This window comes from Seriola aureovittata, chromosome 22, assembly GCF_021018895.1.
Source record: "Seriola aureovittata isolate HTS-2021-v1 ecotype China chromosome 22, ASM2101889v1, whole genome shotgun sequence".
Classification (NCBI taxonomy): Eukaryota; Metazoa; Chordata; class Actinopteri; order Carangiformes; family Carangidae; genus Seriola; species Seriola aureovittata.
Window position 1 is genome coordinate 7,751,359 of NC_079385.1, and position 12,935 is coordinate 7,764,293.

At 39.2% G+C, this 12,935-nt stretch overlaps 1 protein-coding gene across 1 annotated transcript in view; it reads right to left on the reverse strand.

The window, feature by feature from the left end:
- cerk (ceramide kinase) overlaps window positions 1-12,198 on the reverse strand; it is a 39,977-nt gene extending 27,779 nt beyond the window's left edge. Inside the window, exon 1 of the mRNA XM_056368027.1 lies at window positions 11,805-12,198. Coding sequence (XP_056224002.1) covers window positions 11,805-11,973 — 169 coding nt within the window. The 5' untranslated portion in view covers window positions 11,974-12,198. The remainder of the gene's footprint in view (window positions 1-11,804) is intronic.
- Window positions 12,199-12,935: the final 737 nt, after the last annotated feature.

Consider the following 12,935-nt stretch of genomic DNA (forward strand, 5'->3'; position numbering starts at 1 on the left):
TGAAGGGAATTAAAATGATGAAAAAAACACCTTCAATCTCAAGTTTATTGACTGTAAAAGGTGCAACTCAGTGCTAGGAGGCTGAAATACTCTAGACAAGATCTCACAATATAGCTTTCCCTTGTAAATTGTTTCTACTGTATATTTAAATTCAAAAATCCTGAGCAGTCAAGCACAACAGATGGCTGTGCTGCTAATGGATCAAATTCACATGTGCACTCTTGTACTCGGAAAGGACAATATTACTCGCAACAAGTTTAACTGACCTCTTCAACTGCATCACATACAGTCATTCCAGTCACTCCAACAAATTTTTTCAGCTGATATGGTGAAATGAATGGGAGGGAGGCATGACATATTATTTCTCTCCTGGGAGTCTGAGGGAATAGGATTTCATTTCTTTCTCAAATAAAGATGATGCGCCATGCAGGCATGAATAACTTTATGGCCATCGATATTCACACTTTGACAAATAGGAAGAAGAGTTATGGCCATATGGGTAATGGCTTTATTTCAGAAAAAAAAAAAAGAATGAGGAGTTTCATTCCAACTATTTGAAAAATGACACCGAGTGCTCTGCCAGAGTGATTGTTGGTGTTGAATTAGAATATATAATAGATTACTGAACGTTACTGTGACTTAAATATTCCTATCTATTTTCTAAACTGCTTATCCTGTTCAGGGTCACTGGGGGCCTGACACTACCAAATCATTGGTCAGGTCACTGTATCACACATATACAGTACACCAATGGATACATTCGATTCAGAGTTTTCAGAGCCTGACCCACGCGTCTTTGGAGCGAGAGGGAAGACCCATGCCTTATCTTTCATATTTAACACGTTCAGGATTAGAAAATGAGACATTGTAGTTTAATAAGCAGCCAACCTATGGTTTGGTATTTACTGATCATGACCACTGCACACAGCACTCTGAACGTCCTGTGCTCACAGTGAAGCTGCATAACCTCCAACTCTGAACAAATCTAACCTGGTGATTTCTGATGTAGGCTTTACAGTGGCTAGTAAGCTACGCAGACTTAACATGTTACAAAAACCAACTTTGGCGCTACCTGGAGGCACATTCATCCTCTTTAGGTAGAGGTTAAGCTGACTGACCGAAAGTAGAGAGACGGAACTGATATCAACCCTCCATCAAACTACATGCACAGGACAGAAAACCAGTCGACTCCCTAGCTCAACGTGACAGAGCATTACTGGGATTAGTATCTGTAAGAAATTGAAATTGTTATCTTACACTACTCATTAAAGTAGCCACATTACTGTTACATGTTACGAAATAATATGTTACTGCTCAACAGTGTTCATAAGCAATAAAATTCAGCTTTAGTTCAATACTTTGACGACCTCTGCTGCTTACTTGGTGTCATACACTTTCTAATGTTAGCAAACTTTAGATAATATAATGTTATAATACTGACATTATTGAGTCAATTAGCTAGCTTGATAACGTGTAAAACCTTAGTACTCAACACTGTTCATAAGAAATAAAACACAGTTTTGCTCAATTCAAAGGGTTTTGCTGTTTAGCCTACTTGGTCTGGTATGACCAGTTGCTAACAGTAGCTCATGTTAGCAAATGTTAGCAGACTTTAGATAGATAAAATACTGTGTAAGTGACACAAGTGAGACACTTTGTTGACTTTATAACTCCTCACCCCTATACTACTCTCACACCATGTTTTAGCATTTACCATTATCCTATAATTCCAACTTGTGGCCACTGATAGGGAAGGAGCTAGCATGCACAATACCAGGGCGCTGAAACTGAAGCAGCTAAATATAATATCATAATATCATATGTAAATATTACACTTATTTACATGTGCTTTTCCTTCTGAGAAATATCTTAGTGGCTCCTTATTGACAATAAGATTTAGGTTAATGTCACACTGACTAACACCTGTGGATGTTTACAATGAGACTTAAGAGGGAGTATCTTGCACAAACAGGTCAATGAGGAAATGTATTGCTTAAGCTGTTGATTTAAGCGCACCTTTTACGCAAGTTCATGCGATTATGTAAATGATAAACCCAGCAGGTGGATAGCTGCATCTCAAATCTACTTCAACTGATGCTGTAACAAGCGGTGCAACATGTAATACTGATAGTTTGACTTATCACTGAGGTGTGCTGACAAAATAAACACAGTGTGTTGAACAGGATGTTCTAAAATATCAGACATCATTTCATGCAAGCATAAACAGATAAGCAAGAGCAGATTATCTTATTGGTAAAATGTTGCATGTTGACAGTGACAACTGTAGTGAGAACGAACCCAAGATTACAACAAATTGTGTAAGATTTGAGATAATTCAACAGGAAATCTAGCATTTGATGTTTTTTTTTTATATATATATCTAAGAACCAAACTTGTGCCTGAGTTGTGCCAAAACACTGAGTGGAATATATTAGAATAGCTTATCTTTTAACATACAAATTTACATGTTTGTTATCTTAAGCTTCAATAGCTTCAGGTGAAATCCAAAAAAATGAAAAATGTATGAAATATTTTATTTAACCTGGTAGTCAAAGCTTCTTCTGTCAACAACAAAAAAACAGTCAGTCAGTCTCTTTCTCTCTGTCTCTCTCTATCTCTTTCTCTCTCTCTCTATCTCTCTCTATCTCTCTGAGCAGGCCAATACTTTGGACAACTTGGCCAAATTAACCCCAGAAACAAGCACAAAGCTAACAATCCCAGTGAACTGTGTTGGGGAAGGAACTGGAAACAATAGCTGACATCCCCACTTTGTAACACTGCTCCAGTAACCCTGCCACACACACTCACAAAAGGATAAACACACGCGCTCGCTCACATATGCGCGCGCACACGCACACACACACACACACACACACACACACACACACACACACACACACACACACACACACACACAATAATCCCATCACCACACACACATCGAGAACACATACCCACACACAAATTCCCCACTTTTTAGCTCGGTGCAGTCCCTAAGCTACATGCTAAGCCCTCGGCCATACAAGGCAGATCCTCTCTGCTCTGCACTGACATACTTTTCTTTGTGCTTGAAAAGAATCTTAGCACTGGCAGTCAGCCAGTGTGCACTGCCTATTCATACCACAGGGCTCAGTGTGTTACTGAGAGCCGGAGAGGTCTGCTATCTGCAAAAAGTCAGCTTTTCAGGCACAGAGGAGGGAAAAGGTTTATTCTCTAAAGTCTGGAACTTGTTCTGCACTTGAAGGAAATCATTCAAATGTTTGTTTTGTTGCTGTAAAGCTGCTGAGATACCTGAGAACACTGATATAGAAGACCGGTTTCATTTCGAGTCATGCAATAGTCTACGTCTACCGTCCATTTCCTGCAACGATTTTAGAATGAATGGCATCTATTTTATATTTTTTCCATTAACTTCTTTTTCGTCAGTTTCAAAGTTTGGCACCACTGCATTTGCTCCAAATAAAAGACTTGTGACGATTAAGCCGAAGAGGACAAGCTCCAACATCTCCAGGAGACAAACTACAAATGATCAGTCACGAGGAGGACCTAGACAGCACAAAATTAAAAACAAACATTAATATTGTCATTTCCACAGCATTCAAAGCATAAGTGATGAAATTAGTGTGACCTGGAGCGTGACACTCTGTGTTTGTGTTGCTGACTCGATTCTCAGATGAGCCCACTGTAAACACTTGAGACTGCCAGGTGCTATTGATGTGTTTTCTTATAAAGCCATAGAGTTTAAACCTTGGGAGTTTACAACTTTTTCAACATATATCTCCCGATGTGCCAGAAGTATTTATGGATGTGATTCCAACTGACGTGATATCTAAACCCCTGAGGCACGACTGCTTAGACCTAACAATGATCAAATTAACTATTAATATCCACTTGAATTTAACAGGGGGGTTAATTTACATACATGCTGGTTACCTACATATAATAATAATAATAATAATAATAATAATAATAATAATAAAGTGGCAAATACAGTACATCACTTTAAAGTTTGGAAATGTGTTGGCTTGCAGAGCGTTAAACAGCAATACTGATACCACTCTCTTAAATATAAAGCTACAACCAACAGCTGGTTACAAAATCTGCCTCCCAGATTGCGTCTGGCTGAGAAATAGTCCATCAAACCACAATCTGATGTTTTTACACGTTGGATTTTACACAGATTAAACAAACGAGGTATGAAGAAATAAGTGAGGGCGTGAAAGTATTTTTGCTTGTTCTCTGCTTACAGTTGCTAATAAGTGTACTTTAGAGGTGCTGACTTTGTTGTTGATTTCCTCATTTCCAGACACGGAAATGAGATCCATTTGTTTCTATTGAGAAGTTTACAAAATAACACATAGCTGCCTTTTTGGTATACGACTGTCACAAACAAACAACCTGTCAGGTTTCAGCTCAGGTTTCACTTTCCCCCTCATAAGAGGTTCAAGTTGACCGCCATGGGAATAAGACCAAGTTCAAAGAGATAGTCACATGAAAAGAGGACAAGAAGCAACATAGAGAATCATTCTCCAAGCCTGGCATGTGTTGCTCCGGACTTCAAATTCTGGCAATGGCAGTGAGTTGATTTGCCCTGAGCGTGAATGTAATCCCTAGCTCTGGCATTGTTAGTGCCTTTCTCTACTGAGCCAGAAACATCCAAGTCCTCCGGGGCTCAGGGTGCGACTGGCTTCCATTGTAACCACATGAGATGGACTAACACCTGCACTGAAGTTAAAGAGCCATGACCAGTTTGGAGATATCTGAAAAATCTGAATTTGTGATGCACATGATTGTAGACATCAGTGGCTCATTAAAATGAAGCTTGTTGCAGATTGAAAATGTCTACAGGTTGTAACCATCTAAAAAGTGATTATTCCTTCCCTGAGGTGTACAGGTAAAATGAACAAGAAAAAAACAATAGGGGAAAGTCTGAAAAAAATACACATTTTTTTCAGAAATTCGCTTTTTTTCTGCTCTTCTATTGCATGTAATCATCTAGAGACCCCCCTCAGTTTTTTTTGTGACCACTTGGTAATGTCCAGACACTGGGAACCACTGATAAGTACTGATCTGTATGTTCTATCATTCAATCAACTAAATCCTACATCTGATAATGTAAGCATCATTAACCTGGAGTCTCTGTTCTAGCACTGGCTACTGTTATGGTCTGTTTTTAAGTATGTCATATTTAGAAAAAGAGCTAGTCATAATGTGTAAAATTACTGAAGTGGCCCTTTAACTCCCTAGAGGGCTAAAAGTCCCACATGACTCGACTGGGATTGAGAGCTACTGGTCCTGGCAATAACTGTATCCTATAATAATGGAACAAAGAAGATCTTTGTGTTAATGTAATGGAGCTCAGGAGGTCAGTTAAATTCAGCTCTTTTGGTAGAAATACAATCCACCATGTAATTCAAGAATATGGCTCCGAAGAAGAGCTGTTGTTCATTGTGGGAGACATGCACACAAGGAAAAAGGGCAGAGCAGTATTATACCTTTTGATTGGAAGGATTGTAGCTAGGTGGAAACCATATGTTACGCTACACTAACCCTGCATTTTTGTACTTTCAAAAGCCCTGCTATATATCCCAAGTCATAAAGGGTTTTACTTCTTTATTTCATAACTTTTTTCTTTGCCATTGTCTTCCAATTTGGAAAGGGTGATTTAACTGGCCTCCCACCACTGTATTAAGGCTTGGGTCGGTCACACCAGAAAGTGGCATAGGGAAATTTATCTTTGATTCTTGGTGAAATATTTGGTTCTAGCAGGTTGTAGGGCTAGTTTGTAAACTACTGTAGCGGGAGAACTAATCGCTAACATGCTAGCGCTTGTCAGAAACAGCAGTTCCCAGAGTGACTATACTGTGCTCTTTACTTCCGCCTGGTATTGTATTCCAGAGATTGTATTTCATTCATGAAAAAGTTATTGAATGAAGAATAAAATTATCTCCAAGCAAACTGGGATACTAGCAGGACAATAATTTCACATCAGTAATTCAAAAGACAAATTTTTACCATCGACTCCTGTTTCTAGATTGTTTGCAAACCGTTCCTCTATTGTGAAGCAGCTTGTACTACAACAGAGGTGGTTAAAGGACAACAGATGGTGCAACCATTGAAGCTCATAAGCTATAATAGCTTCCACCATTTTGGCCTCTTTTCACTTTGAACAGCATCATCAAGACAGCTTGCTATAGTTGGTCAATGGCACATATTCCTGTGTCAAAGTTGACCAAAGTTGTGCAGATTTACTTTGGCCCTGCGACCAACCACTGATTGAGCCTTTATGCGGTCAAACGCTGCTGATGGGAGCTGGACTTCAGTCTTTGTGGTGGTAAGTTAGTATTTTTCACCTGTGATGACTAATGAGCAACCAAAACTGACTTTAGAACAGTACTTTTAGTTAAGACATTACTTAGTATTATGGTGGTTCAATGAGTACCTGTTGAAATGTTTTGACTGGATTCTTGATCCTCCTCATCCTGCTTCCCCAAAACAGGATGACATCCCACTTGACAGGATTCCATTCACAATACTGGTAACACAGTGCCACACATCAACATAACGTCTGTGACTTCCTTGTCACACCCTGGATTTTTTTGCGCATGGGTGTTGAAGTGACCCAACCCAGATTCGATCATCAACCCAAATGTAAAATGATAAAAGTGTGTGATAGATTTGGAGATGACTGTATTAACTTCTCTAACGTCTATCTTATGCATTCATGTTTGCACAAGAGATTCTATGTTTGTGTGCATGATATCTCTGACAGCACACAGCGCCTGCCCTCGTCTTCCTTTAGTCCTCTGTCAACAACGAGCTGTCATCATATTCATATTCTGCCGTTGTCCTCTGCACCCCTCCCTTTACACCGTGAATCAATATGTAATCCCTATATTGTTACTGTGGTTTGGCACTGACAGTGTGTTAGAGGACAAGCTAGTGCAAGCTTAAGGAAACGCTTGCGTTCTTAGGTGTTCCCACACTATGTTGTTTTTATGTCATTCCTGTTTTGCTTTTATATATTGCATTCCAAGTGACATGCAACACAGGTGCAAGAGAAGAGATAAGACTTAACTGAGGGTGTGAAACTGATAAAACTGTTTATATTGTTGGGTATTCAACGTACTATTTAAGCATTTTTGGCCACATGCTGAATATCGGTTGATGCTGGGTGTATGTAAACAACAGTTGTACCGCAATACTTCCAAAAATGTGAGTTATTATCAAACAAGGTGGGTGTTCTACCATGGCGCGGATGGGTATGCACTTCTTCATTACTCATCCATACCAACACGTCATCATCCAGGTCATTGATTCATTGCGTACAGTAATTAGCTTTAGAGGTCCTAACTAAATCGCAGGTAATTAAATACAATCAGTGTAATGAAAGGGCCTGTATTGTTGCCAATAATGCGGTATAAACCTGCACAGTTTACCCGATCTCCAGCTGTCGTTTTCTGGCAGTGTTTATTTCTCTGTATCTCTCTCCCTCCCTCTGCAGCCGTCTCTCAATGTACAGACAGGGCTGTGCATTGAGCACCAGCTTTAGATTACAAAGCACAGATCTGCCTGGGTACACATGGCAGTAAGCTGTCAAACAAGACGTGGATTTCTCCCAGGCACAATGGGTTTGTTAAGCCAACGCTTAGGCAAACAGATGGAGAAGAAAGGACAGCCAAGGTGGAAGGTATAACAGGAGAACAGTCACTGGGGGTACAGCGATACCGCTAGTTCACTACCTGTGCCAAACGCAACAGTCAATACATGTCATTGCTTTGAAAACAAACTGCAGACTTACTTTTTTGTTACCTCGATTTTCTGAAAGGAAAATGAAATCCTATGGATCTCCTATTTAATGTGCTTCTCGTGGAATGTTAGTCATGGTAGCGACATGGCTTTAGACATGGCAGTGGCAGCTGGACAGTCCATCACTTTAGTGCAGACTGACATATCTCAGCAACTACTGGATCATGAAATTCTGTACAGACATCCATTGTCCCCAGAGGATGAAGCCTAACGACAATAATGATGATCTATTGACTCAACTAGTGTCACCAAAAGGTCAAAATGTTTCATCTCTCCACTGAAATATCTTTACACTTACTCAATTAACTGAAACAAAATGTTGTACAGACATTCATGGTCCCCAGAGGATGCAGCCTAATGACTTTGATGGTCTATTGACTCAAATAGTGCCACCAAAAGGTCAAAAGGTTCATTTATCCACTGAAATATATTAACACCTACGGAACAAATTGTAACAAAATTTTGTACAGATAGTCATAGTCCCCTGCTGATATATCCCTGTGACTTTGGTAATGCCTTGACTTTTCCTCTAGCACCAACATGAGGTGAACACATTGTTTTTAGTGAAAGGTATCCACAACAAATGGATGGATTGCCATCAAATTTTGTTCAGACATTGATGTTCCTCTAAGGATGATTTGTCATCACTTTGATCTGACTTTTCGCCTAGCGCCTTCATCAGGTCACCAAACACCTGCAAATCTAATGGAATATGGAAAGTGGATTTTACTATGGAATTTTTTGTCAAAGAGGAAATCCCGTGATGTTGAGACCCTATTTCAGCCTGATTTTAAAACAAGTGAATAAGTGAATCCATCACTGTAAAATGTTGGCTATGTATTCAGCTTTGCCATCAGGAAAAACAAATATCTAAACCCTCCCCCTCTGGCCAAGAGAGATATACAGGGCCTGAGGAAGTACTCCTCGCTAAGCATAGTGATTTGCAGGAACAGTGAGACGCTCTCTAAAGCATATTCCATGATTTATTCAAGATTTTCCTCCAAGATGGGAACATGCATTTACTCTAGATTTGCTCTAGACTCAGAGGCCATGCTATCATATTGATTGGATTTTGTGTGTCTGTGAGAGCGAGTCTTTGTGTGTATACAAATAACATTCCTGGCTAGGGAAACCCTGTCTTGTGCTCTACTCAGCACATCTGACTGATAGATGCTCTGATTCAACCAAATCCACTTAAATGTCAAGCAGCAGCATCCACTAAGCCTAAGCCAAAACATCAAGACCAGAGTGACGTTTCCCGCTCATAACAATTCCTCTTGGCATTTATGGCACTTGTGTCGGTTTGATATTAAGGAAAATATATTGGGCAAAAATGGAAAACAGAGGCTGAGGAATACCTGTCAAATTTGAGTCACGCTGCATGATTTTCTGCTACCAGCTGAGATTAACTTTTTCTGCCTTCTCGGAGCCACAGTGGACTCACTGATTCTCTTGGCTTCTAAATGTTATTTGATAGAAAAATGTCAAAATATGAACCAACTAACATGTCTCCTTCCATCCATCATATTTCTTCTAATATCCCAGCTTGATTTTTTTTGGTAATAAACAACCAAAAAAAAAAAAACTCAGCCAGCTCTAGAACAAATATCTCATGGACATTTCACCTGTTAGTGTCAGACTGCTCAGACAAATCTAAGGTAAACACACACACACACACACACACACACACACACACACACACACACACACACACACACACAAAGTGGTGCACAGAAAAGGAAGTGTGGAATATTTGAGCAGCCCATGATGTAAATCATCAACATGTAAAACCAGAAATATAAATAGAGCATTTCATGTTTGGGTAGTCGCAAAGAAGTTAAGGAAAATTCCAGTCACCAACACCCCTGTCTTCACTATAGTAACTGATTAACTACACTGCACTGACCGCTAATGATAACCACACACTGCTCAAGGACTACAAGTGTAAAAAAGTAAACATGTTTAGCAGTCTTAGTTTGCTTAAGCACAAGTCGTTTGATGTACTCAGAAATGAATGTGACGCCATAAACAGCAGTGTTTAATGTTGAACTTACTGCATATTTATTACTGACAAGGACTCCTTGATTCCTAACTCCCAAGTAAACTGACCTGGTCTTGTCCCAAAGATCACTGCGGGGGGGGATGATATAACTGCTATGAACATTGACTCAATAAATGAAAGTCTTTATGGCAGGTTATTATGGAGCGCTTGATACCACTTTGAGGAAGGTCAATGGCCAGGTTTAAACTGAAGTGTGCAGTGCCAGCTGTAATCACTCCACTCGATGTGGTACAGTAATTGCAGACCAGGGAACTCATCTAGATGAACAAACATTAGCCCCGGGAGGTTATAAGGACGTCTGGATTAAGTGGTGAAGTTGTCTGATGCAAAGGATGGAAAGGACCAAAAATTTGGAGCACTGCTCGACAACCACAGTGATAGTGAAGAGAACCTATAGAGACACAAACTTGGCTATTCGTAAACACATCGCTTTCCACCGCAGGAACTTCCACTAGGGGAACAGGAAACTTTTGAGGAACTCAGTTCTCCTACCTGCATCTCCACCAGAGGAATCAGAGAGATGTCACTGATTGGTCATTGCTATACACCCGCCATTTTTTTAAAACCTGCAACTACAAACACACTGTCCTGCTTGTAGTTCATATAGCCAACAATAATAAGGATGGAGCAGCTCAAGAATTGTTATAACCGCTTCCTCCTCCTAGATATGTCAGCACACTCATTTGCTTAATCTTCCAAGTGTTTTCACTGTGAAACTTGAGCTTTCCCCTGGGGGAGCTCCTGGACTTAAGTTATTGATGGAAAAGCAGCTTTTAAGTTATTACCTAGCTGGTTTCAGACTAGAAATTTACTATTTAATAGGGTTGAACCATTAAAATGTAACAAATATCTTATATTATATATATTTTTTTTTTAAACGTAAAGTGGTTAATATCATCACCTATGTAAATAGAACATCACAACTTGGAGCATAAGAGTTTAAGGTGGCAATGTGATATATTATTATTTGTACAGTCCTCGTTCAAATGTATTAATGAAGCTGTTCTTAGGTCAGATGTGTCTACCATATTTCATATTACCTCTTTCAGTCTTCAATCATTATATATCAGCAAGCTTATGTTATCTTAGTTAGCTGCACAACAGTGAGAATACACTTGGCAATAACAACTAATCTGTATGCAATAACTAGTTGAACTGAAATCCATTTTAATTCAGCAATGCATAAATCTCAAACTTATGTAATATAACTAGGCTAAGTTTGAACTTCTTGGTAAACAGTATGAATGAATGTGTGTAGTACAGAGACCCTCACATTTGTCCTTCTAACTTGAGTTGTAGAATTCCATACCCTGTGTTTTATGTAAATTCTGCCTCCTTTTGCCTTATCAAACTCTGCAGGATAAAAACTCGAAACTTAGTGACCCAGCTGAATTCAAGACTGTTTTTAATTAGTTTCTAAAAAGATCACATTTTTGGAGATTTTTCAAAGAGCTCACTGGGGCAGAAAACAGCTTTCATGAGCGAGTTTAATGAAAGAATGAATGAACTCCTTCCTCAGGGACATATTAAATAACAGTCAACCCTAGGTAGTGGTTGCTTGTAAGAAAGGGTGCCTCCTAATTATCTCTGACTGAGAGCCCACCTATGTGACCTGCTCTTGTCAGTGCACAGACCCAGACTCCGGGAGCTACATGACCCGACTGTTGCTCCCTCAACATGTGCATGATCCTGATAAGGAGAGCAGAGGGAGAACACTGCTGCTTCTGGGTGACAATAGTTACACTTACAAAGGGCAAAGGATTTACTGTCATAAGAGGAACAGGTTTAACATTTTGACCTTTTGTGATTATTTAATTAATATGTTTTGTGTAAATATGTTATATCAAACTTTTAACTGATTTACTTGACGTAACCTACATTTCTTAAGTTTAAACACATGACCCAAAAGCATCTGCCTAACTCATTCACTCACCTGTTTCAGATTCCCTGCTGATGCCTGAGCTTCGTTGTCTGCTCTTCTCAATTTCCTTCCAAGCCAAATCACTGCGATTGACAACAACTTCAAACTGTCTGTGCCTCTGGAAAAGCTTCGAAGACAGTAATCTGGGCTGTTTTTCCATCATTTCGCTCAGACGTGTCATTAGTTAACGCTGCCGTCCGATGATCCTCATCTCAACTTCGTCGCGGCCCGCACAACAAAACGCGTTTGAGCGTGTGTGGTGTGTTGAGTCGGTGTGTCCGTCGGCCCAGGCTGTCAGGAGAGTAGTGAGGACTTCAGACAAAGATCGTGTATGAGCAAGATGATTCACTCAGGAGTAAGAATGTAACTGGCCTACTTTCCATTCTGTAACTTCGTACAACAAAAGCATGGATCTAGAATAGTCTTTAATTTTTCTATTTATGTTTTGCATGAAAGGCCTTAATATGAAATAAAAATTGATTAATTAATTGAATAAATTGTTGCAGTTTATGTCACATTGGCTATAGAAATCTTGATACTTTTATATATCTATAACTGTGTTAAATAGAAAATCCAATCAATAATGGTATGGGAATACAATAAACATTATATTTTCATTCAGAATGTACAGACAGTGTGTAATTTTCCATATCAAAGAAGAACCACACATCTTCGAAGGTTTCATTTCTATTTTTTTTTTTTTAATGTTTTTTTTCAAAAATGTGTTTGAGTTTGTTTTGAAATTGAATGATGCCCCTGATGTCCCTTAACATTCAGTCCTAGAACTTGCATAGCATATAAGCCTAAATTAAAATAAAATAAAATAATATAAATAAAATGAAATAAGCCCCAGGTATTTCAACAAAAAAACCTGTTACAACATTTACAAATTTTCCATTAATACAAATAACACCTGACAGCAGACATGAAGTTTGCCGTATCAGAAAAAAATGACAGAGTGGTAGCTCTTACCTTTTTTTCCCCTGGCTACTTCAATCCTGTGGAACAACACTGCATCAGCACTTTGCATAAACACATACCCTCTCAAATTTATGACTCAGTGAGCAATTTAGGCGCCTCCCTGGTTCCAGACTGAAGAGTTGAATAATAACCTTAACCTGACGTATCCCTCAGACAGTGATC